This window comes from Sciurus vulgaris (assembly GCF_902686455.1).
Source record: "Sciurus vulgaris genome assembly, chromosome: 14".
Lineage (NCBI taxonomy): Eukaryota > Metazoa > Chordata > Mammalia > Rodentia > Sciuridae > Sciurus > Sciurus vulgaris.
Window position 1 is genome coordinate 46,917,077 of NC_136475.1, and position 27,022 is coordinate 46,944,098.

At 43.7% G+C, this 27,022-nt stretch overlaps 1 protein-coding gene across 11 annotated transcripts in view; it reads left to right on the forward strand.

Annotated features, from left to right (window-relative positions):
* The first annotated feature begins 8,622 nt into the window (after window positions 1-8,622).
* Window positions 8,623-27,022, forward strand: part of BCL11A (BCL11 transcription factor A) — a 96,743-nt gene continuing 78,343 nt past the window's right edge. For 2 of the 11 annotated variants that reach the window (XM_079110460.1, XM_079110461.1), the window contains exons 1-2: window positions 9,041-9,662; window positions 16,521-16,850. In XM_079110460.1, the coding sequence (XP_078966586.1) occupies window positions 9,608-9,662; window positions 16,521-16,850 (385 nt within the window). In that variant the 5' untranslated portion in view covers window positions 9,041-9,607. Of the gene's footprint in view, window positions 8,980-9,040; window positions 9,663-11,883; window positions 11,943-16,520; window positions 16,851-27,022 lie in introns of those variants that run through there. The other 9 variants (XM_079110456.1, XM_079110457.1, XM_079110463.1 and 6 more) reach the window with 9 other exon arrangements.

Genomic DNA, 27,022 nt, shown 5'->3' on the forward strand with positions numbered 1-27,022 from the left:
ACACAAATACCTGTGTGTTTTGCCAGCAGCAGCAACTGAAAATGCATTTATGGAATTCATTCCTTATTTCGACAATGTACTAAATACCTACTATGTGTTAGGGAACTGAAACAATGTCATTTTAAGAATAATGCATTCACAAATGCATGCCAGGAATAGTCTGTAATACTGCCTACAAAACAAATGGTAATATAGAAAGCTCATTTCTCAAAAGGAATGAGTGAAGCTATTTCATAACATGATAAAAACTGTGAAAACAATAGATTATCACAGTGATTCATGACCAAACTTCATTATTTGATAACCATTCTCATTTCTAGAAAACCAAGTTCTTTTTCCAGAAAGTAGAAACTGGTGTCAGAAGTGACCAGAGCTGTATCACTTTATATAGATCCTTGTTAACCTCTTAGAACTGTTCTCAGCAATATGAAGCTGAGGCTACACAAAGCAAGGAGGATATTGTTCGTTTGTTTTCAGCATGTGTAGTGAACTTTATGTGACAGGATTACCTGTGTGTGTCTTAGGGAAAAATACAAAAAACAGAAAACAAAAACAAAACCAAACAAAAGCAAAAATCAACCAACCAAACAAACAAAAAACAAAAGCAGAGACATGTCTCATTTTTGCTCAGTGCAGTGCTCCATAAAGAAAGGATAACAATTCTTAAGACCAGGAACCTAGAGATCTGGAGATTTAGAAGACTGACCTATGTATGAAATATTTTTTAAAGGAGAAAGAGAGACAGAAAAACAGACACATTTTTATGTGGCCCAGAGTAAAAGAATACAGAATTTTGTTTCTACCCAAGCTGCCAAAGAAAGATGAGAAAGGATAAGCATTTTCTACCAGGAAAGTTCCATTTGCTGAATTTGGCGGGAAAAAAAATACTAATGACTGTCAGAAAAAAAAAAATAATAATAATAAGGTGCCTTAATATCTAGAAAAGGGACTAGAATAGCCCCAGATATTCAGTGCTCCTGGGAGTGATTGGCATGCATCTGGACTAGGTATTTGTTGGGTTTATGAGAAACTGGCAGAGAAAGTACTCGAGCCTGGTGACACGTTTCAATGACTGATTCTCTTTTGTCACCCAGCTAATTCCAGAGAAGACCAACGAAGGCTAGTGCGAAGTGAGAATGATCACAGCCTTATGGTGCTTGCTGGCCTGACTTGGTGGTCTGATCGCAGGCAGAGAAAGCAGAGAAAAGGGACTGCTCTTCTGGAATGAGAAGGTTTCTAAATGCAGATGTGGCTGCCGTACAGCTTTTGCTGGGTCTTTCTGAGTGAAGTCAGTGACCTAATGGACTGCCAAGAGTACCTAGACAAGGCCACATCTTGGTGTGGGCACGGAGTTGCATTCATTTGAAAACTTCATTTCTTCCTGATCTTTATGAAATGACTTTTCTAAAGAATCAAAAGTCAGAGAATGAGTTCAGCTTCCTAATCTTTCATCTTTCATTCCATTTCTGCTGCCCTCTGGCGGACATGTTAACTAGAAAAACCACCACCATCATCACCTTCCTCCTCACTACTATCCATGACCACCACCACCACCACCACCTCCTCTATCATTATCATTATCCTCACCATCATCACCACCATAACCACCATCATCCTTGTTTTCTTCATGCATAGAATCAGCACCCTCCACATCATCATTAATAAGTATTAATTACATACTACAGTAAAGTTATACCAGGTTAAAAGCATATAATTCAAAACTCCAGGCCATTAGACAATCCAGGATAAATTCCTCATCAATCTTTCAGTTATTCAGACAGAGAAATATATGGTATTTATGTGCAGTCCCAGGGTAGTTCAGTGCTGGCTACATCACCCAAGCTGTTGCTTTCCAAATAAACCAAGTGATACCAAGAAAGTAACAACACTTATGAAATAAAATGTTAATACTCTTTGCATCTGCACTTGCATGTTTACTGCAGCACTGTGCACAATAGCCAAGATATGGAATCAACCTAGATATCTACAAATGGATGAATGGATGAAAACATGCAGTGTGTGTGTGTATTATTCAGTCACAAAAAAATCAAGTTCTGTCATTTACAGCAACATGGAGAGAATGGAGGACATTATGTTAAATGAAATAAGTCAGGCATAGACAGACAAATACCACAGATTCTCACTTATATGTGGAAGCTAAAAATGTAGCATCAAAGCAGTAAGACCAGACTAGTGGTTAGCAGAGCCTGGGTAGAGGGATGGAGGGAGGATGGTTCATGGGTACTGGAGTGCAAATGGATGGGAGGAACAACTTTTAAAGTTTTATAGCATCATAAGTTAACTATGTTTGATGATAATTAATTTAATATTTCAAAATACCTACTAGAGAGAGTTTTGTTCTCAACACAAAGAATGATGTATGTCAGAGGGGATAGATATGGCAATTACTTTGATATGATCATACACATTGCATATGTATTAAAATGCCACACTGTACCCATAAAGATGTACAATTAATATACATCAATGAACAATAAAAATGTTTTTAAATAATACTTTATTTTTTATCACATAGTTGATATGATATAAAGAAGATATAAAGTAACTTCTTTTTTTTTTCTTTTCTTTTTTGGTACTGGGGATTGAACTCAGGGGCACTTTACCACTGAACTATGTCCCCAGACTTTTTAAAAATTTATTTTCAGACAGGGTCTTGCTAAGTTGCCCAGCTGGCTTCAAACTTGTGACCCTCTCTCAGCTTCCTGAGTCTCTGGGAGTATATATGCGCACAATGCAAGTGTGTGTCAATTTCTTTTCTTTGGTAAATTCATACTTTTTAAAAAATCATAATGTAACACTAAATATATACCTCTCTATATGTAAGAGGGTGCAACATTCCTTGGCATTTAGTCTTGATTTTTGAGTTGTCTCTCTTTGTGTGTGTGTGTGTGTGTGTGTGTGTGTGTGTGTACAGATATACAAATGTAGGCACACAAACCCCACACATACATACTCCAGGATAATAAAATAATAAAACTTGCAATAAGAGCAAAAAGTACTTGTCCAAATAAAGGGCTAACTGCCTATAAAATTTCCTTTTAGACAGTGAGGTCATAGCTAGAAGTTGGCAATAAGACCATCTGAAACCACTAAAAATCATTTCTGCAATTCTGAGAGAGAGAGAGAGGGAGGGAGGGAGAGAGGGAGAGAGAGAGAGAGAGAGAGAGAGAGAGAGAGAGAGAGAGAGAGAGAGAGAGAGAAAGAGAGAGAGAGAGAGAGTGTTATATCTCCAAAATCTGCAGCTGAGTTATTCTGCCTTTTATAAAACAACTTCACATCTGGACTGATAACTTGAATTCCACCCAGTGCCATTTAAATAGCCCAAGTTATAAACCTCTTAAACTTGGGGTTTATAATAGAAACACTGACAGACCCTTAACTATAGTGCCTCTATAGTAATGAAAGCACAACTATTTCATTATAGCAGTGTCTGGCGAGGCTGCTATAATTAAGAGTCTGTCAGCGTTTCCATTATAAACCCAAATTTTAAGAGGTTTTTAACTCACATTGTTTTAAATCACATTGGGCTGAAACTTGCTGTACAAAATGTCAGACCAGATGTGTGTGTGTGTGTGTGTGTGTGTGTGTGTGTGTGTGTTCTTTTATTTAAAAAAAAAAAAAAAAAAAAAAAAAAGATGGAGGTTGTTTTTAAGATTGGGTGTGAAAAACACATATTGAAAAAATTACTCCCTTGCTAGAAGCAAAAGTTTCATGGGGGGGGGGGCACAGAGAATAAAGTCCAAAATATCTTTTATTTTTGGTTGTTTTGATTGCATTTTTCCCCTGTTAGAAGTGCTCTCATTTGGGAAAGCAGATTTGTACATATCCAAAAAGTAATGTTAAAAAAATGAATCATTTGATACTGGTTTTTTGATACTGGCTTATTTGGAAGATACATGATAATGTAGGCTGCTGAATATGATGGAAATATCTTGCCTTGTATTGTTAATTGTGCAGCTGCTCTGATACTCGGGATAATCTTTTTTGAGCTCACTGTCCTTGGTGGGAATCACTTTTAGGCTTAAATGCACTCTCACAGTAGGATTGCCTGATCAAAGCCGTATTGGTTTCTGGGGAAATGAATAGAGTTTGGACCTTCTCATGAATGTGGTGATAGGATTTATTATTCTCTTAAAGACCATTCATTGAGCATCTACTGTGTGCTGAGTATTGCACAAGGAAATCTCTGCACAGAACATACATGGGACTGGCAACATTGCCCAACACCTGTGTATCTTATCAGCCATATGTTAGGGCTCTAAATTATTTCACCCAGAGTTCTAACCAGAACTCCTTCTCTCTTCAAAGGGGCCTCTTAAGTGGTGAGACTGCTACCCCTCCCCCATACATTATTGACTCAGCATACAACCACCCAGTCTAGAGGCAAGTGTAGACTTACTTAGAGCAATTCAGCTTTTCCCTTCCTTTCTTCCTTTCTTTTCTCTTTCCTTTTGGATGGGTCCATTCAGGTATATGAAGGAGCCCTCCAGCTCCCAGAGGGCCAGGGAGCCTTTGGAGAGAGTTGCTAGACTGAATAATGGTTCTACCAGGAGCCCCCTGGGGAAAGTCTGTTTTTATAGAGGTGTGTCTACTGTCCTCCAGGGACCCCCTTGGGTCTCAGCTTCAGGGTAACACTGGGGATAGAGGAAGACAAGGAAGACCACCCCGTTCCTCAAACACAATCTCCCTCCTTTTAAAATTCATTTTCCATTGTCTAACACCTTAGCACACCACCCTCAACAGCTCCAGATTCGAAACCTACATCAAGTGCAGGATCCAAACCTAAATTTTATTTGTATGAAGAAAACTGCCCATTCTCTATTTTCTGATCTGACATTAGGAAAAAAAAAAATAAAATAAAAGCAGGAAGAAAAAAGGATGAAAGGATGAAGTCATAAAAACAAGGTGGGATTGACTATTTTTAATCATTCATTCAGTCATTCATTTATTTATCTTTAAGTCTATATAAAAGTGTTTTCCCCTAAAGGCAGACAGTGAATATTTTATTTTAATCTCGTAGTTTCCATCGAGACAGACCTTTTAACCCTTCATTCTCCAGCTCAGTCCGAGTCCCCCGCGCCAGGCGATCCTTCCTAAGAGGGCTGAGGCTGTATTAAGTCTCCCTCTTCGAGCTGTTTGTTGACCACATTCACGTTCAGAGCCCTGGAGCTAAAAGCACTTTACACCATAAAATAAAAGCACTGTCTTTTTTTCTAAAAGGTTACGTCTGGAGGCCACGCGGCTCATACTTCATACCGAAAACTACTGAAAGGACTATGAAATCCTCTATGATTTACACTCTCTCGCTGCATTAGGGTATAGATCTACTCGACTCTAAAAATACGGTGGGTTTCTAACCGACGTGAATATATGTGCATTATTTCAGAAAGTCTGTTAGAAAACTTGTCAACACATTATAAAGCATAAACCAGGACTTGGCTATTAAGTACGGAGATCAGAGGCAGAATATATACTGCAGGAAGTACTGGGGAGTCTCCTCCGCCGGCAAGATAAAAAGTGGGAGGAGGGGCGGGGAGGGGTCGTCTGTTGGCCTGGAGTTTACATGCAGTGTCGTCACCAAAGGTTTGGGAAAGAGCCCACAGAGCGTAATTACCCTCTCAATGCAAGCAGAAAAGGTTCTACAACCCCAAACGAAGTTAGCTGAACGACCAGAAAAATAATTTTAACGTTGTCATAATTTATTGCTTTCTAAAAGCCACTTCTGGAAAGGTAAATATACTTATTGTGTATCCAAGTGTGCACGTTTAAAGTGACCTTTCACCCCCTCTACAAAACCACCTGCATCATTAATCAATACTTATGTAATATTTTAAAATCTCTTAAAACAACACTTTCTTTACTTCTTTAAACACAAGTAGGAACCCTCCCCCTCCCCCACTTTTGGTCTCTGTAGCAAGCATCCAGCAGCGATGAGGGAGGGGGCGTCACCCGCACCGCAGACCAAGAGGGAATCGGGAGGGGGGGGCGGTTCCGCGACGAGGAGAGATCAAATGCCAATGCACAGCCCTAGTTTTCTAGACTGGGTGAAATCTGGCTGGGGGAGGGGCGGAAGAGGAGGGCAGTTCCCATTTCACCTGGGCATTTTATGATGGTGAAATTAAATATATGTTAATGGTGGAAACGTCGCTCCTTACCTCTCCATTGGCACCCAGGGAAAGCAGCTGCAAAGCTGGCTTTTTAATGTATGTTTTAAGATGTGGTTTCGGAAGGAACCCCCTGGAATCTGAAACAAGTGCAATAACATAGCAGACCTACTTGTAACTAAGTGCTTAATTTCCTATGATTTTTTTTAAAGAAAATCAATAAAATGTTGCCAGTTATTTATTGGAAATAACCACAGATAGCAGCCCTGATAGGGTGCCGGTTTTAGAGAGCACACAATTGTGTAATGAATTGTAATTCAGAAGACTGTTAAATGTGAACCACAGAACCTTTCAGAGGTAATAAAGTCATTACTTTTTACACTACAGCCAACCCTGAAAAGCTTTATACACACCATTATATATAAATCACACATATACAGTATATATTTCCCCAACACAATTCTCCCATTTATATATCTTCTCTCTATATGGACTTTTATGGATGGATGGGAACAAGATTCAAATTTGAAAAGCTCCGTCCTGAAAGAACCTGACTCACCATTGTTACCTGAAGGGGCTTTCATTTTATTTATTTATTTTTCAAAGGCCTCTCAGTTGTACTTTCTTCTTCCCTTTCCTTACCTTCCCTCCAGACGTCCACCTCATTGTCCCCTCCTACCCTTGCCTTGGCATTTTTTTGGTAGCTCAGAGGCTGATTTAACAAGACAAAAAAACCAGATAGTAGAGATGCTGACCTGCTCTGAAGAACTCAGTGAAAAGGGGAAATGGTGTCATGCACACGCTACAGAGCTTTACTGCGAGTGAATCTTCCTGCTTCTTAAAAAGAACTTGAGGTCTTCCCCCCTTAAAATGGAGGGAAACAATAACAACAACAAACCCCATTTACACAAACCCAGTCCAGCCCACACCTCTCCTAAGGCTCGGTATCAAAACCTTCTTTCCTTCCTTAGAGGGGCCCGAAGCTTCACCGAGCTAGGCAAGCCAGTCATTTTGTAATAGGTTTGAAACTTTCCTAAGACGACGCAGGAATAAACAGTCGCTTGCGGGAGAAGCTGGGAGGTGGGTGAGCGCGTGCAAGCCCGAGGCCCTTGCTTAAAACAATAAAGCCCCCCGCCGGTTGGGTGAATTTACGGAAACGACACCTCTCAGGCTGAGGAGGGGGATGAGAAGACACGAGGGGATGTGGAGCCGCTTGGAGGAGAGGGAAGGAAGGCTTCTTGCTCTGCAGACACACTTACACATGTCCACCTGCAGCTCGGGGTTTCTCGGGCCGCGGCGACCCGTCTCTACCCTGCACCCTCCTTGCCTCCCTTGGACTTAAGTCCATCCCCCGCCCCCCTCCGGCCCTTCCCGATTTTGAATCCAAGCGCGATCTCCCAGGCGGCGGCGGCGGCGGCGGCGGCTGCTGCTGCTGCAGGGTGGTGCAGGCAGGCAGGGAGGCTGGGAGGCGGGAGACGCCGGGGGACTTTGCAGGCACGTTTCTGAATAAACTTTCCAATCGCAGGGGGTGCTGTTGCTGTACATTTTACGTAAAACTGAAAGTATCCCACGCCAGAGTGAAGCCCGCTTTTTGACAGCGGCAGCGCGCGCGTGTGTGCGTGTGTGCATTAAAGAGACAGGGGTTTATTTCCAACAGGTCTTCCCTAATTTCCAGGGAACGTCTTGCGGAGAGGCGAGAAGGGGCTGCGGGCTCAGGGTTGTGCGCCACGGCTGCGGGCGTCTGGGGAGTGAGGCGCTGACCTGGGGCGGTCATCTCGCCACCGTGGCCTCCCCGCGGCTCCTGAGAGCCAGTCACTCTCTCCTTTCCCCATTTTCTCTTTCCCTGGGTAACAGCACAGGAACTGTTGTGCTTCGCCCATAAGAATCATTTTCTTTCTATCCCTCTGTGCTTTTGCAGTTGCTCTGGAGTGGGAGGGGGTGTGTCCCTCCCTGAGACCCGGCTCGGGGACCTCCCGCGGAGCCCAGAGCACGTTCCCAGGGACTGGGACTCCAGAGACTGCCCGCGCTTTGTCCTCCGGCCCTCGGCCGCTCACAGAGAGGTGGAAGCCTTAGTGCCTCAATCGACCCGGCCCCCAGCACTCCCCTCCCCGGGCTGGAACCCGCCCTGACTCTGGCTCCTCGGTCTTTATTCCTCCGCTTCTGTCCCTACGACCCTTGAGAGCTGGGAACTCGGTGCATCCAGTTGCTTTAGACCCAGTTGCTTGTTGGGGCTCTCCTATCCTGGGTCCCTGGTTTGGCATGGGGGCCCCCTCCGTCCCTTGGGCCCAGGCCCGCGCCGTTTCCCTCACCCCAACCCCCTCCCTCGAGGCCGCCCAGGCTCCGGGAGGCCCTGGCGCTACCCTTCCGGACCCGCAACCCTCCAAACTTGGGCTGGATTCCGCTTCACCACGCGCTCCCTCCCGCCTCCCCTTGCCCGCTGCGGAGCTGTAACTTGGAGGCTCAGCTCTCAACTTCGGGTGATTTTTCTTTCCTGTCCTCTCCGTGGGCAAAGTTTCCTGAGCGCTGCCGCGGGCTCGGGGCTTTCACTTCGGGCCCGGGCGTCAGCAGGCAGGGAGCGAGAGCGGCGGCAGCGGGGAGGGGAAGTGGGTGTGCGCACCGAGGAGGGTGTCCGGGAGCAACTCTACCTGGCTTCCCTCCGCCCGCGCCTCCCTGGCCCTGGGTTGCAGCCTCCTGGGGCACTCTTCCTCCCCTCCCCCCTTAAATAATCTTTCATTTTAGGGTCCGCGTGTGGCGGGGGGGAGCAAGGCACAAGTCTTGCTCCCCCCCTCCCAACCCGCCGCCCCTTTCTTCTCTCCCGGCCACGCCACCGCCGCGGCGCTCGCTGCGGCCACTGGTGAGCCAGCGGCCCCAGAGCCCCCTCCCCTTCACCCGCCCCTCCCCCAGGGGCCGCGTCTGGCGTCTGCAGAGCCCCCCGCCCCGCACCTCCCCCGCCCCGCACTGGCCATTGGCTTGTCCTGGTCTCTTTTTCATGTCCAGCCCCTGATGTGTGTCCATTGGTGTGAGCTTCCCCTTCCCTCCTCCCCTTCTCTCCTGCTCGCCCTGCCCATGTTTTGTGTGTCTCTGTCCATCCAGACTCCTGACGTTCAAGTTCGCAGGGACGTCACGTCCGCACTTGAACTTGCAGCTCAGGGGGGCTTTTGCCATTTTTTTCATCTCTCTCTCTCTCTCTCTCTCTCTCTCTCTCTCTCTCTCTCTCCCTCTATCTCTCTTCTCTCTCTCTCTCTCTCTTTTTTTTTTTTTTGCTTAAAAAAAAAAAAAGCCATGACGGCTCTCCCACAATTCATCTTCCCTGCGCCATCTTTGTATTATTTCTAATTTATTTTGGATGTCAAAAGGCACTGATGAAGATATTTTCTCTGGAGTCTCCTTCTTTCTAACCCGGCTCTCCCGATGTGAACCGAGCCGTCGTCCGCCCGCCGCCGCCGCCGCCGCCGCCGCCGCCGCCCGCCCCGCAGCCCACCATGTCTCGCCGCAAGCAAGGCAAACCCCAGCACTTAAGCAAACGGGAATTCTCGCGTAAGTAACCCAATAATAGTAATAATAATTATTAATAATCACGAGAGCGCGCAGGACGAGAAGCAAGAGCGAGGGGGAGAAAGAGGTGTGTGCATGCATTTTTAAAATTTTCACGTGAAAAACCTCAGAGTCGAAGTAAAAGAGATTAAAAGGGAAAAAATACCCTCATCACCTCTCGAATCACAGTCGTGTGTGCACTTTTGAGATAGCACACACCTTTCAATTTTATTTAATTTTACAAAAATTTGACTCCTCCTCTTTCCTCCTTTTCCGCCGCTTTATTTCTCTTTTCAAAAAGGAATGCAATGAAACCGCCCCCCCCCCGATTTTGCAAAATAATGAACAATGCTAAGGATGGGAACAACTCACAGGCAAACCTGGGGGTGGGAGCTGGAGGGAAAAGAGGTTGCTTTCACTCACCGTAGGAAAACTGAGGGATGGGGGGAGGCATTCCAAGTCTAAAAAAACAATTCCTGGGGAGAAAAGATCGGCCCTTGGACACCAAAGCGCTCACGGTCAAGTGTGCAGCGGGAGGAAAGTAGTCATCCTCACAATAGTGAGAAAGTGGGACTGTGGAAAGGGGCCCCCGGCGCTCCTGAGTCTGCGGAGTCGGGAGAGGGGCTGCGGTGGCGGGGAAAGCCTGGTGACCGAGAAGGACAGGAGACGCGGCCGGCGCTGCCGCCTTTTGTTCCGGCCGGAGGTGGGTGTTTGTCCCGCTGCCTTTTGTGCCGGCTCCTAGTGCTTGCCCTTCTGCGCCGCCGCCGCCGAAGGCAGGAGCGAGGGCCGGGGGAGGAGGCAGCCGGGGGGCACGCGGGAGAGGGAGGGAGGGTGCTTGGGCCGCGGCCGCCCGGTTGCGGCTGCCCGCCCCTCCCGGCGGAACCTTAGAGGCGGCAAGGAGAAGACGTGCAAAATAAATAAATAAAATTTGAATTAAATTAAACAAGGCAAGAGAATGTACAATTTCTTGCCCTCAAACAGAAGTCAAACGCTCTGCCAGCCCTTTTCTTCACCATTTTCCCCCCCCCCCCCCCCGGAAAAATCTCACAATCTCTAATCGGGGGAAAAAAAACATTGACAATCACCCCCTTCCCCCAAACCCCTTCAGTGGTAAACTTAGAGCGCCGGCGGCACAGAGAGGGAGCGAGGAACTCCCTCCTCTTACTATTTTTTGGAAGATTTTCAAAAAAAGTGGAAGTGGATTTTGATTGGGAAAAATCTCGTGTCTGAATGTTTACAAGCACCGCGTGTGCGGGAGCCTCCTGCCAACAAACAGACAGAGGACCGTGCGCGGCGCGGCTGCCCGGGAGCAGGCGGCGGCCTCGGCCGGGCCTCGCGCGACCTCGCCGCGCCCCAGTCTAACCCCGGATCGCCCACCCCGCGCCCGCCGCCCACCCGCCAGGCATCGCGGCTGGCCAAACTGCTACTCGGAGCCTGTCGGGTCCGCGGTCTCCGTCCACCTCCAGCACAATGCCCACATCTCCTCCCGACCTCCCAGACTGTGAAATCGGCTGGATGAAACTCGGTTTTGCAAAGCATTTTTATTTTGCAAAGCAACTGTGTAAGCACGTTCTGCGCGCCTGCTCCACTTAGCCCCGGGTACTCTCTCGGTTTTCTATAGCTTCGGACCCGGGGGAGGTCACCACGTGCTTTCCCTGCCCCCTCCCACTCTGTCCGGCCACCAGCCTCTTGCACCGGACCGTATCCAGACCAGGTTGACGAAGGGGGTGGGGTAGGGGAGAAGTGTGTTCGAATATGCATTTTGGGGCTACTGGATCCTAGGACCCTGCACGCTCCACCTTTAGGTTCTTGTTCTTTACCTTGGGCCTGGCTTGGTCGGGGGTCCTCGTGAGCCTGTGTGAGGGGGGAGTTGTGGTGGTGGTGGTGGTGGCTAACTCCAATTGAGCTGCGCCTGGGAAGGCGGGCGGTAGGCAATTAGGAAAGTTTGCGATTAAGAGAGAGAAAGACGTGAGAGGGCCCGCATCAAACCCTGCTCCCGCATTCATGACTCTTTTAATTTTTGATGTAAGTTTAAAGGACCACCTATACTCGTTTCTGTATTTTTTAAAGGTGGGGGTGCGCACAGGGAATTGAATTTTTCACTGGGTCCTGGAAGTTGTCACACACTTCGGAAGCTCCCCCGCCCGGGCACGTTGCGGGGCCCTCCCTCTCCCCACCCCCGCGCATCCCTCCCTCGCGCTCTCCCCCGCCCCCCACTCCCCGGGCCGCGCCGGATGCGGAGCAGACGCGGCGCGCGGCGGTGTGAAGTTACAACCCGGCCAGGTACCGGCGGGAAGGAAGGGCAGTGTTCGCAGGACTCGGGAAAGCCGGGCCGTTCGGAAGGATGCAGTGGGGGCTCAAAGGACCGACTGGGGCGCGCAGTGCGAACTGCTCCCTGGTACCTCCTCCCTCTTGGGTCCATTTCGGGACACTCCAAGATGGGAGGGTTAGTCTCCCCGCCTGTCCCAGTGCGGGCACTGGGTTAGGGGGCCAGATTTTGTGGGGGCATGGAGATCTCTCCTTTCTCTTATTTTCTGGGTGCGCAGGGGGTGGGTGGGAGTCATTCCTGGTCTTTAGGACCCCCCCCCCCCCCCTTGCTACGTGGGCCGAATGAGCCATTCGGTCGCTAGGAGGCAGAACAAGATCAAGAAAGCTCAGCGAACTTGAACCTGTACCAGAGCCTCCCCCACCCCCTGCCCGGCGTTCCTTGGCCAGGGAGGGACGAGCTTTGCGAGGGTGGGGGTGGGGGTAACGAACGGTTGGGCAGAATTCCCTTTCTTCCCCCCACCCCCATCACCCCTTGTGTCTTTGTTCTTCATTTTGACTTTAAAAATGCTTCTGGCCAGGGCCGGGAAGAGGAGACCCGGCGCGCGGCCGCCACCCCTGTGTGCGAGCCGACGAGACCAGTGCGTGTCGGGCGCGGAGCGGGGTGCAGTTTTCGCTTTCTTTCGGGCCAGGCATTTTTGGTACGAAGGAAAGGGGAGTGCGCGCTCTCAGGCTTCAGGGCACCGCCGAAGGGAGGAATATATAGCAAGTTTGCATTTAGTCTCCAGGTTCACTTCTTCCAACCCCTCATCCCCGCGCAAAGCACAGGTCTCGGCGGCTAAGGCAAGCTTGCCGGGCGGCTCGGCAAGCCCCCTCCCCGCCTCCCGCAGCTCTCGCCTCGGAGCCCGAAGTCACAACAATAGTAATAGTTATCATCATAATGATGCGGGCAAGCAGCGTCATTAATAATGAATAACCGTGGCCGCCGCCTGACGCACACCGGGTACCCAGACTTACGGGGGGAAAGCATTTGCACGGATCCTGTAAAGTAAAGAGTGTTAGCGTGTGGACACAGAATGAATTTCAGGACCCGCGCTTGTGGGATGCTGGGGGGGCGGTGTAATGAAACCAAGACTGCACCAGATTAACCAGCCGAATTTTCCAAACCTCACTTCCCTTTTCACCAACTGGCGGGCCTAGGGAACCATCACCCCGCGGCCAGGCTGGATGGGCGTGCACGCTGCGGTGGAGGCCCCTGGCTGCCCGCCGCCTCCGGGCCCTGGATCCCGGGCCCCAAGGCCGCTGCTGCACGTGTTCGCAGCTAGCGCGGCCAGATCCTGTAGCCTGAAGGCTGATCGCTTTGTGCCTCAGAGTCCGGGCGCCCAACTTCACTTTCTGCACTGCCCACCCCATGCTGGGCCCCCGGGCCCGGGCCTGTAGCCTCTGGCTTCGCTTTTGTTTCTTTGCTTTTCCCCCTCTGCATTTCAGCCCCCGTTTGCTTTACCCTGTTAAGAAAATTCAAGAGGAAGGACTTGGAAAGCAAACTTGAAGACACATCTCCTTTTACCCCTCCCCCCTCCCCAGCAGCCCTCATTTCCCTTGCTTCTTCCCGACATGTCTTCTAAGGATTTTTTTTTTTTTTTTTTTTTTTTTTTTTTTAAATTTATTCTTCTGCAACTACAGAGAGAGGAGAGATCTCAGTCAGCCTTCGGGACATTGAGATGTTCCAGTAGGTTTTGCTGAACGCAGAAGCATTTTATTTTCTATTTCTTCCTTCTCTTGTAAAGAGAATTCGCGGCTAATTATTATGATTATTTGCCCACTCCCTTCCACTTCAATCGAGGACTCCCTGCTTTGTAGCCAGAGTTAGGCCGGAGCTTAGAAACGATGGTTTTATTGGGGGGAAGAGGATAGAGTTGAGTCGATGGAGGGGGTAAAATGATTGAGGTTAGAAATGTTTTTAGGGAAAGAGGAATTTGCATTAAAATACAGAGAAATTATCTGATGCCCAGAAAGGAAATGTTGATTGCCACTGAGAAAAGATGTCAATGCAAATCAGTAGACTGCAACAAGAGAATTGTATTTTCATATTTTCTTTGTGCCCCACTTCGTCTGATTTTTAATAATATAGCAGCAATAATAAAAACACGTTTTGGTCTTTCTCTGAACATTTCTAACCAAATGTTTTTCAAGGAGCCGATGTTAAACGTATTTCATACATTAGGATATAATTCTTGTTAATTAGCAATAATTTACGTTAAGAGCATAGAAAATGTTGAGGTTACAGGTTTTATATCTGTACATTTGATCATCTTGTTATTTTCAAGAACTTTGCCTCCTATAAAATTAATTAGGTGAAATGTGGAGGTGTAATCAGCAACCTGTGAATTACCACTTCATTTCCTGGTTTTGATTGTAAATCAGTTCAGTCACTACATTTAGAAGACTTTAACCAAGTCTGTTTTGTACCGAATTACCTTTAACTATTTGATACCTAGGAGAATATTTTCTTTTGCTTTTAAATAATACTCCCACATTTAGGCCTTGGGAATTAAAAAAACAAGTAAACCCAATTTTTAATGGCGGAATTTGTAAAAATGTTTTAACTTTAATAAAATATTTTTTTCTTGAGTCTCCTCCGGTCTGCAAACCTTAGCACCTATAGTTAATGCTAAACAACAACAACAACAGCAAAAAGCCAACATTTATCAGTGTGTACTTCATTCAGATAGCAGGGATCTTGGAGAATGAGTTCCCTATTTCATTCTTCACTTGGTCAAAATGAAAGCAAAATGTTGGAGAAAAATGACAGAAAGGCACAAAGCAGAAGCACTTCCATTCCTCTCCTTTTATTTGAGAAGTATGCATGTGCATTTTGAATTTACCATTTGATCAGAATGTTGGGCAAAGAAACATTAAAGTGCTGACTTTGCTGTCTTTATTAGTAGGGATATAACCTTCATATTCCTGTAGTGACCTTATGTTAAATTAGGAGGTGTACCAGAGGCTAGAAATTATGACATGTCCTACTTGAGCACAGGTGCAGCTAGGCAGGACTCTCTCAATATTATTTCACCTAGCACATCTGGGAGTTACTCCAGATCTTCCCCCTCAATATTCAGCCTGGGTAGGGTTGAAATAAATTTAACCTGAGTTCACTGGATTTTTGCACTTTATCAAAATCTGTTCCAATATTCTACACTCAAATTAAAATCTATTTTTTGATTCTCTGTGGCTTTAAGTTCATTAAATGTGAAATTGGCAGCTTGCTAAAGAAGGTCAGACTGATTAACTGTTTAAGACTTGTACATTTTCTGCTTCACTTTTTTTTTTAACTGGCAACATTCTGGTCGTGTTTTGTATTTTATGATTTTTTTTTTTTGAGGGGATAGAGCAAGCATAAGATTTCATAAGCAGAGACTTCTCAGATCTCCTTTCCCCTCTGGAAGGTTAAAAAAAAAAAATGATAGAAGCGGTTCAAATAGATGCTGGAGTATTTTGGTGCAAAGTTAAAAAAAAAAAAAAAAAAGAAAAACAGGAAAGAAAGACATGTCTACCTTGTTATACCATCCGCTGGTGATTATGTGTGCAGAAATAGTCCCATAATGAAGCATTTTGGAGCTCATTCAGAAAATTAGTCAACTTTGACAACATTAGGCGAAGTATTTCAAGTCTAAAGAAAGGACTTCTCAGCCCTTTTCTGAAATGTGGCGTTTGCTTGACCATTCTGATTTTTATGTCATGGATGCCACCCAGTGCAAACATGTTTAGAATATTTTAGGCTTTCCTTTCTTCAGAATGAAAAAATGACTAATTGGCTTATTTTCTTAAGTACTCAAAGTATCCCATTTAGCTAATGTGTCTGAGAAGAATTGCCAGTGAATTTGGTATTTCTTTGATTTTGTGGCACTGCTGAGAGTAAGATCAGAAAGATTTTTGGCAGAGTGAATTATGCTGTGTTATGATTATTACTTAGATCGGTTTCACAGGTGAATGCAGTAGTTTCCTTGTTGCAGCAGTGTAAATGTGGCACATTGTGGTATAGTAGCTTTCTAATTTATGAAACTGTATACTTAGGCATATATACATTCACACACAAAAGAGTATGTGTTTATTCGCCTCTTTTCTTCTTTGGCATAATAGACAACTTGGTGTACAGGATAAAAAGAAACAAATTTGGTTTCAATCTGTTTTTACCAGTTTTTCTTGGTAGTTATTATTTAAGCTTTCTTTATGCCCCTTGTATTAACTATTTAAATCACATTCTTCCAAAACTTATAAACCAGACATCATATTTGAATTGTGTGTGTGTGTGTGTGTGTGTGTGTGTGTGTGTTTTCTTTAGAGTTAATACAAGTCAGACAGGTTTCTTTAAACACATGATGATTTGCTTCATTGATAAGTGCACTTTCTTGTTGATAACCTCCACATCCTTATACATTTTGCATGCTCAAATTTTCTGTTACATAGAGAAAGCTAGAAACATTTTATGTAATGTGGTAAGGTGGGATGGGGTTGAGAATGTTTTTTTTTTTTTTTCCCTTTTCTCTCCCCTCTGGCACTTAAATAATTGTGCTTTTGTTTTTCCAACCACAGCCGAACCTCTTGAAGCCATTCTTACAGATGATGAACCAGACCACGGCCCGTTGGGAGCTCCTGAAGGGGACCATGACCTCCTCACCTGTGGGCAGTGCCAGATGAACTTCCCATTGGGGGACATTCTTATTTTTATCGAGCACAAACGGAAACAATGCAATGGCAGCCTCTGCTTAGAAAAAGCTGTGGATAAGCCACCTTCCCCTTCACCAATCGAGATGAAAAAAGCATCCAATCCCGTGGAGGTTGGCATCCAGGTCACGCCAGAGGATGACGATTGTTTATCAACGTCATCTAGAGGAATTTGCCCCAAACAGGAACACATAGCAGGTAAATGAGAAGCAAGGAGAAAAGCTGTTTGCATGTTTTCTTTTCATTTTCAGAGGCGCTGTAGCCAAGCAGTAAGGAGTGGTGAAGTGCTTTCTGTATATCTCCATGTGACTGTCCATGACAGCCCTGTAATGTTAAAATAATCATTCCTATTGCATATGTCCAGAACACAGAAAATAAATATTTTCCACCTCATGGAGTCAGATGTAGGCGGAATAGGTACACACACCTGACATCCTCTCTCTGGATCTGCTGACTTTGAATTTCTTTCTGTTACCCTGCCTGCCTTCTTCTCATTTCGAAGTGTTGAACCTTAACTACACCCAGCACCGTTTCCAACATCCATTTCTGGCCTTGGTGACTTGTCAGAGGCAAAGTGGTCAGCCACATAGACATTTGTGGTTCAGCCAATGACCTACCTGACTCAGGATACCTGGTTGGGCCTCCCTAGGAGTGCAGTTAGTTCTCAAGGGTTCCCGAAGTGGCGTGGGCTGTCAGAGTGACTTGGAGAGGGTGGAAAGAGTTAACTGAGCTCCAGGGCTAGCCTTGGATCCATATTGGCTGTCAGCCCGTATGGGGCTGTAATTAAACACAGCCCCGTGGTGGGATGACACCGTGACCTTGACTTTAAGATGCCATTTTCGACTGGCCAGGCCAGAGTAGAGAGGGCAGTTGCTGAAGCGCACAGACATGCTTACTCGAAAAGTTTAAGGGCATGTTGGAAATTTCAAAAGGTTGGTTTGACAGGAACGGCTGCTCCCTGCAGCCTGCCTCCTCAGCTCAATGATAAATGCTTCTCTGTGCTCTCTCTTGTCTCTGATGTGGTTTTGACAGATGTATCTTGATTTTGTTTGTGGTTTACACAACCACATGTCACCCTTACAAATGTCCAGTCCAGACTCCACTGTTTCTGTATAACACAATGTAAAATTTTTCTTGGGAAAATACATATACATATTCAACAGCTCTCTTTCCTTCAGTTAATTTTACCAGGGAGGTAGCTAGATGTGTGGGTTTCTTAGCAGCTCAAGGGAAAAGGAATTAAAGGCTAAGAGAGGGACTTAAATTCCCTACTCTGAGTGATAAACAGCAACAGTATATGATGACCCTTAAGATACTCTTTTGATTTAGCACATTAGACAAAGCAAGTGCAAATTCTGTGGTGAGAGAAACGCCACGCCTATCAATGGATCACTTTCTTCCATCTCTCCACCCACCAAAGGCAGAAGATTAATTTGATTTTAGGAAAAGTAGTGCACATAATCAATGGATTTCCCTGAAACTTGTCTCTCTGAAATAGTTTGACCATAAAGTTGAACCATAATATGTTAGTGGCCAGAGGGGACTAAATGTCATATTATTTCTTCTCTCCTTCTCTGGAATTTGATCATTAAAATCATCCACGTGGCATTTTCTTTCTTTTTTAAAAAACGTTTTCTGTAATAACACTCAGATACTTTTCCTTTAGTGAAATGAGAAGTCTGCTACCAGAGAAGCTGCATTTGTGAAGTGTTTTTCTTGAATCTACCACATTTAGCTTATGTGACACATAGGTTAAGGTTTTCATCTCTCCCACCCCACAGTAGGATATGGCAATGACCATTTCCATGTGCTGTCTTGTGACTGGAAGGAAAATGAACAGAAGTGTAAGGCATGATTAATGAAGCAAGAGCAGGCGGAAGGGGATTTGTCGTCTTTGGAGATCCAAAGCCTTGCTAAATCACCAAATATGGAGTAACGCTTGCGTGATGTAACACCGTATTTACATATCGAGCTGCTCGTTTAAAAGACAAAACACAGTGTCTGTCAGGCAAGAATTAAAACCACACTTCTTTCTGAGGTCCTAGATAGTTATTCAGTCTCAGATTAACCAGTTCGAAATTCTGGGGCTTCTGTATTTAGAGGAGGACTCTGAGGCTGGGGAAGACCTTATAAATAGTTAAGGAATTTTTTTCTTACAGTTGTGAATCTACATGGGAAAAGAAATTAGCTTTAATTCTCTGGTTGTCAATATGGTTCTGTTCCTTTTTTTTTTTTTTTTTTTTTTTTTTTTTTGAAGTGGTATAATAGCAGAATCCAAAGAAGTCCCTTCCCACCACCACCAAAAGGGCAAATTCAAGATATATTTTATGGGGCTAATAAGACATAGTTGCACTGAGATGGAAAGCTATCCAAGCTGTCTAAGATAGTCAGTGGGTGCACAAGTGCTGCGACCCAGGTGAGGTAAACCTTGTAAGCAGGAATAATTGCAAAATCTTGATTCCTTTCATTGTGTTTAATCACCTGTTCCCAACCTGGAATTGGCTGAACATAAATAGCATGGTCACATCTCAAAGTGAGATGTCAGTAACTAGAATCATGACTTATCATAATTCACAGTAATGAATTAAGAGTTTCCTATGGTGAAATTAACATTCTACCAATGCACATAAATTATGATGCTCTGGCCCTCAGGTGCCCCTGAAGCAAAGTTCTGGAAAGACGGCTATGTACTCCCAGCCCATTTCTCTAATGCACATCTCCACAATTCTGTTTTTCCTTTTTTTCTTCTTTTTCTCATGAGGAAGGAAACAATAACAGTAATCATTCAGTAGATATTTGAATTGTGTCACAAAAAGAAAGGAGAAGCAATGCTCTGTATTAGGAAGGAGATATATTGATGAATCTCTAGAAGAATATGTTTGGCAACTACATAAAAGGTAGTCATTTAAGCACGCTGCGTAGGAAAGGCTTTATTAAAGTGATATAAGTTGGATTTGAGTTCACAGTGTGCTCTGTGCCATTTTATAGAAAGGAAGCAGGAATAAAACCGTGACAGATCCTCGTCAGATAAATAAAGCTTAGAATTTGGAGCTTTCAAATAGGAGAATAAGGTAGAGTTCTTAAGCTATGTAGTAAAATAGTGTGCATTTTGACTGTTCTCAGAACTCCCAAAGCCGAGTGGGTTTTGGAGGATGCTTTTTACCTGGTGAATAGATGGTATGTGCTCCCACATTCCATTCCTGTGCAGGTGTTACCTGTGTACAGAGACATTGATCAGGTTGTTTTTCCATTTTATTCTTATATTCAGAGTATTGTGTGATTGTGATCTATAGAGACCACTGAAATAGTAATAATTGAACTGGAAATTAGCACCTTTTATTGTGTTGGCCCAGTCAGTTCATATGTGTGTGCAAGTACTCACCATCAGATATAAGCAGCTTTAACTGGCAGTCAGAGCTTTCAATATGGATTTTGTTTTGTTTTTGAGTCTCTTATTTTATGATGGGGGAAATATTCATGGAAGTTTAGTGGACATGAAACTGCTGCTGTTCCCTTAGAGAAAAGGCCAAAAATATTAGTGTCAGATTTGGAGTTTTGACTTATTGCATATAGGAATTTTTAAATTAGGGTTGGACTGTCATAGAAGTTAGCATGTAGAGGAAATGGGGAAAAATATGATAAATCCTACAAAATGCAGTAAAGTCTGCTGTTATTGATATGTAACATTGTTTTCTCCTTAAAATCATGAACATAAGCACTTATATCAGGATATTTGAAATACTTGCCTAGACAATACAGCTGATGTCTAGATAATGGTATGTAAGACAGAAACTCTCATGAAGGGGGTTATACTAATTTTAGCATGTTGCTTACAGGTAAATCAAGTATAACATATTTGTGCTTTTCAGAATTTAGAAAATCAACTTGCCTTTTCTTTTTGTACCCATTCTAATTCTTTCCTAACTTGGACTGAACTGGAGGATGCATTTGTATACTTTATGATATAATTGTAAAAGAGAGTATAAATTATAGTATCCTATTATAACTACTTATTTTTCATTTCTCTTCATTTGTGTGATTCTGAATAAAAACTACTGACCTCTGAAGTGAATTTTCAAACCTGGCAGCTAAAACAAAAAAACACCAGCACAAAAAAACAAAACAAAACAAAAAAAACCCAACAAAACAACCAATATACTGGCAAACATTTTATTTACCTTCAGAATCCAGAGAGTTGAGAATATTGTTTCCTAATAAATACCTAGGATTTCCATAGGGAGCTCTGTTTGTGAATCCCCTACCCAAAGACTCATGTTCATGAAACTGGGAGTCCTATATACAAGCTGTATTTGTAAATAAGACAGAGAAAGGTTGTGAACTGGCAGCTTGGATGTTTTGTCAAAGTACAATGTCAGAGAAACTCTTTCTAAGACAAATTGTAAATAGAACTGTCACAGTGATTGCATGATTGAGCCGCAGAAGTGTCCTACAATTGTTGGCATTGTCAGAGGACTTTTGAAAGCTTAATTAAACACGGTGGCCCGCATGGCTGCTAAATTTACTTTGGAAAGCCAAAAAGAAAAAAAAAATATCTAAAATGTGTAAGATCCCAAAGATCCCAAAGTTCTTCTGATGGTGCCCTTTTGGTGGCACAGAAAAGATGCATTGTGCATTTTCCGAGTCGTCTTTTATAAATAATAGTTTTGAGAATAGGTCCACGTGATATGAAGATCATCCTGTGTGTGATGTGGAGATTGTGTTAGTTTTTCTGTCTCCTGCTGTTACAGACAGTTAATGTAAAAATGGCCTTTTATTGGAAACACAAATATGTATTCACTTCAAGAACAGGAGCAGAGGGGGACAAAGTTTCCCTCCCATTCTCTGTGTTTATTCTGTGAAAGCTTAAAAAAAAAAAAAACAGTGCTGTAATTTCTCAAATCATCCCTTCCCTTGTTGTGTGGCAGGTTGCGCCTTTTCCTTTAAAGGATATGAAATATGTTTTGCACACCTTTCTCACAGTGAATGTGGCATTTAATTGTGGAGCTGCCCATGGGCTGAAAAATGTAACTGGGTATAGAAACGTGTAGGAGGGTCAAGATAGGCACCTTCAGCTCAGGGAAGAGGCAAGTTGGATGCATATTAATGGCACATTTTAGAGTCCTGGAAAATCATTAATTTCACACTGCAGTCTCTATGTAGTTTGGTTAATGTGGGAGGGCTAAATTGGGGTACCTAACAAACATGCAAATCCTGGGGCAACATTTTTCAGATTTTCATGATTTCTTAATGAAAGTGTTTAATAAAGGAGAACAGATGAATGGTGGCTTTCCACAGTAGTCAGTGAGCAAGGGAGAAAGTTTGGCTTTCTTTTGGGGGAAAGAAGTAGAAAGCCCAGCTCAGGAGATGCACCGAGATTGCATCACTCCCTGTTAATTTAATCCACTTTGGTTGGTCTGTTCACACCCTTTATTGCACAAAGAAATCATTTGACAAAATTTACCCCAAGCCCAAGTCTGTTTTTACATACAGTAGTACCAGCTTTGTGCAATAAAAAGCACTTAGCATCAAGCTGGACCCAGCCTGGCACCTTGCCACTTTTTTAGCATGAGATTTAATCACCAAGGATCTTTAGTACCTTTCTGCTTGTTCAGATTTCATTTGGGTCATGGCTATGTCAGCAGTGTTGTTATTTCAAGGATTTAAAAAAAAAAAAAAAAGGATTTTAACTGAGGGCCCACTTTTAATATTAAATCAAGCAGGTTTTTATTTTATGTGTCAATTTGGAGGACATTAATAAAGTTCATAAAATATGTCCAGACTATATAATTTAAAGGAGAATGAGTAGTATTTTTATTTGTAATATGAATAGAAAATTGACCATTGTATCCTTTTCTCCTCTGTCTTTTCTCCTGCTCAAGTAGATAAGCACCCTTAAACTGTTTCTCCCCTTTACTGCCAGGGTATAGAGCACTGGCCAATATCAGTAAATTTACCTTTGTAATTTGCCATGTAGTTTTTACAACAATGACCTAATTAATTTGAGCACGAACCATATTATTGCTACTGGAGTCATTTTCTGTCACAAACTTAATTTCCAGGAAATGTAACCTGACGAATAAGAATTCTTCAGCTCTCCACATGTGCTCCTAGAGACCAAAGGCAGATTTAAAATAATAATAATAAAAAAATGCCAGCATTATTAAAGCCAGTATTCTTGATGCCAAACTCAATTTGAAGCCAGTAAACATCAGACTGTATTTTTAATCAGTTTTAGAATGTAACGTATTCCAAATTGGGTTCACTGGAATTTGTCTCCCTGCTTTTTACTGGCCAGCTGCACTCCCTATGCATTTTTAAAACATTTCAGCAAAGGCTTTTGCTGTTCTTAGCAGGGTTCGTAACTTGGGGTCTATTTCTGAGCTCATTCGTCATTCTGCGATGGCATTGAGTTAGGTTGGCAAGGGAAGGATTTGAGGCATGGGGGGTGGTGAGGTCACTTCTGATCCCAGCAGGGAATAGGTGAGCTTCATTTGCCTTTACAATAGGCGCACAGTTACTGCACCTTGGAGGAGCTCTCAGGTGCCGCTCAGATGGGCGCATGTAAATGCCCTGTCAGATGCGGAGCCGGAATATTAATGCTTCTTCCACCACCGCACCATAATAAAGCTGTACACAGCAAGCTTAATATGCAGCTAGTCTGGGGAATTGTATAAACTTAGATAGCCCAGTGTGAAAGACAGCAATGGAAGAATGCTTGCTATGCCACAGTTTCCATCTTGTTCTCCTTTGATCTATAGCAAAATGAAAACATCATCCTTTCCTCCTCTTGGAGTTGTCTCCCCAACTCTGCCATCTCCCCATCCACCACCAGAATTTTTTTGCATGTGCTGGTATGGAGAAATGGGACATAATTTGTTTCATATGGTTAATTACAGGCGTTTGAATATTTAAAATTTTAAATAGCCACAGTTCCAGCTTTTCCTGTTAAAAGTATGTGATTTGAACAAAGGGATTACAGTGTAAATATTTGTGGTTATTTGCAACACCCCTCTTCCCTATTAAACACACACGCGCGCACACACACACACACACACACATACACACAGTTTAAAATCTAGTGCTGACTTAAAGGACTTCACCTTCATTTGTACTTTTTTTTTTTTTTAACCAACTTTCAACTGGAACTCCATTAAAATGCTTTACCATTATATTTTTGAGTCCGCTGTTGCTTAAGGTTTTAAAGAGGATTTTGATAATGTGTTCATTTAACAGAATCAACAGCTGTCAGAACCAGTTGTGGTAAATCCACAAAACGAACAAAGAAAAATACACAGGTTTCCTGAAACAAAACACTTGGAAAAATAAGGTGCCAAGAACTGGCAAATTAGAAGTTTGCAGACAGGGAACTGAAGTGGCTCGTCTCTTGGTTTGCCCTAGAGACTGATCTGAGCAGATCTGATGCAATGCTGCTGGGAGGTGGACCTGAGCAGGTTGCTCCTTAAGGCAACGCTGTGTGCTGTGTGCTACTGACGTGTGCACCAGAGGTAGGCCGGGCCTCGGTTCGCTCCCTCTGCTCCTTACTTTTCTTTTGGATCTTCTTATATAGATAAAATATCAAGTTCTTAGAGTGCTAAACAACAAATTATATCCACCTTAAGGTGAGATGATCAGGTTTAAACTTCCTGTAAAAGAGGCCAGAAGGCGCCTCCCACACCCTTTTCCAGATAGGGTTTGGCAGTGTGTTATTCAGGACCGAATCACTCTCTGCCAGGCAATTCCCAGTGGGAACCTGGAGCAGGTATGTTGATGAAGGGGATACCTGGGGACCTTTGGTCAGTCACAATGAGTTTTTGTTTGTATCCTCACTGTTGTTAGCACTGGCGCTGAACAATTACACCCACAATTTGATCTCAGTTTTAGATAGAGGTAAATCCATTGATTAAAAACTCCTATTAAAATAAAGAATGGAATTATTGTGAAACCTGCAAAGGTGCTTTCAGAAGGAACACAGGTGCCTGGATCCACCCCCCTCTTCTATTTTCTTTTTTGAACTTTCTGAAAAATACCAGGGAGGCTCCTGCTAAGCATCAGGGCATTTAAATTTATATTCATCACTTGTTCGTTTTCTTGATATGTAATGATGGATTTTTTTTAAAAAAAGCTTTGGGGGGGGAATCACATCTGCTAATTTTTAGGGAAATAAGATATATCTTGGATTCTCACTTTAGTTGGAGCACAATGTTTTATGTGCCAAGTCTGATCTTTTATTATGTTTCAAATATAGTTTCTCTTTAGGCAAAAGAACTCAAACCCCCCAAAACCATAAAAGAAAACCTGAAGCACTTTCCTTCACCAATTATAGGTATACCATGATTTCATGATTTATTTACATTTAAAGGCAAGCCTATAATGAACCATTTGCTGCCCATTTTAACTCCTCCACCCCAAATCCTTTGAGTTCACAGTTAAAACAATGCATTAACCAATGTTAAAATTTATATCTCAGGAGTTTCTTTCTCCTACTTCATCCCACCTTAAGATTTAAACAAAAAAAAATTATTCTTTTACATTTAAAAGTGAACATTGGCTACTGAAGAATGATTTAAAGACTGAAAAAATTTTTAATAATAAATCCTAACCTTCTCATGTTATGTTTTTGTTATGTTAAGGGGAAAAAATCAATAAGGAAAAATTTAATTCTGATAAAGATACTCTTGGATCTTTGAAAACAACTGCTGTCCTTTTAACTAAAACATTTGAGCAGCTTCAAAGACTATGTATTTCTTCTGATCTTGGAGCTGTGTGACTGGTAGCAAGAAAGAAAAAAAAATCTTATTCTACATACAAGTGGATTGCTTAACAAGTCAGCACAGACACGTACTTGTTTGTACAATAGAGATAAAAATTCCTGTATAAAAATAATTCAGCTGCTGACAGCAGGCATTGTTGTTGGACCTGTCTTTTGTGCTTGTCCCAGCTCTGGGCCCTCCTCCCCTCCTATCTGCTTGGGGCAGCCTGCTGCCTGCAGACTCCTGACCAGAAGTTAATTGCTATATATTAAATATATAGGTATTGTATTTAAAGAGGAATATCCCAAGTCCTCCTATAGGCATTCCACTCTACTTTCTGATGTGACTGTAGCATTGCCAGCAGGGGGGTGGCAGGCAGACGCTCTAATAGGGAAAATGACTTGAAGGCAGTTAGGGGAAATTTGGCCTTCAAGTCCCATTTGCTCTGCAGTGTAGCATCGGTTTCTAAACTTTTGTTTTTAATCTAATTCTGATTTACCCTGTCACATCCCATATCAACCCTCATTGAACTCTACTCATGTAGAGTAACATTAGTGTCAAACGGAATTGGTCAGGACTGTGGACCTGTGGCTCATACAGATGGTGGTGAATGCAGGTTCCATGCAGCTCTGCATCCTATCCTTTCTAATAAATGTTAAAATGTGGCACACTTCTGAGCAGGGCCCGTGGATAAGAGTCAGGGAATCAGGAATAGTACCTGAGGTTTTCTTCCCTTTCTTTCTTTCCCACTTCCTGATGCACCTACATTTCCAGTAAGATTAACTCTATTAAGAAGTCTGATCCTGGAGGGTGAAGAGGGGAAGGGTGGCAGAAAGAAGTTTCTGGAATATTTTTCAATAGGAGTTCAAACAAAATTCCCACAAGCAGAGAGCCTTTGGGGTCTAGCAGTGGAGCTCTCAGCATGGACACGTGGCCCTTTCAGAGCTGTTCTCAGTCTGACTTATACCCTGGCTGGGATGGGACTTCCACACACTTCCGAGCTTTCACCTGGGTTGGGGTATTTGGGGTGGGGGAACAGGAGGAGTTCATTGGGAATTCTGCCACTAGACTTTTCAAAATGTCAGGAGGTTGGTAAGATGTCAGCGTTCAAGGAAAGGATTCTTCTCTGGTCTGGTAATTGGGAAGCACAAAAACCCAAATTCCCACGGTACTCTAATAACTGGGGAGGGCTTGTGGCGGTGGTGGACATCACAACTTCCTAAATGTCAGCTGATGCCTGCATGACCCATTCCTCTTGGATCAAGTGCTGCCAGAGCAGAATGGGGGAAAAACCAGGACGACAAATAGCAAAGGACAGGATTTTCACTCCTCAGAAGTAAAACAGACCTCGGTCCTCTGCCTCCCCTTCCATTCCTCTCTTTTCTTGCTCTTCCCTTTGGAAGCAGAAACTTCTAAAATTAATGCCACTCCAAGCCCATGAAAAAGCTGTTTTTCTACCATAGTGGATGTTTACACAGGAGAGGCAACTCGAGGGGAAAAAGGCATTCTGGGAGGGTGGAGGGACGCGTGTTAATCTGTGCTGTTGGAGTCTCGTGCAGTATTGCCTATAAGCAACTCTGGGCTGTTTTTGATAAATTACTATGTTTAGAGATAGGTTTG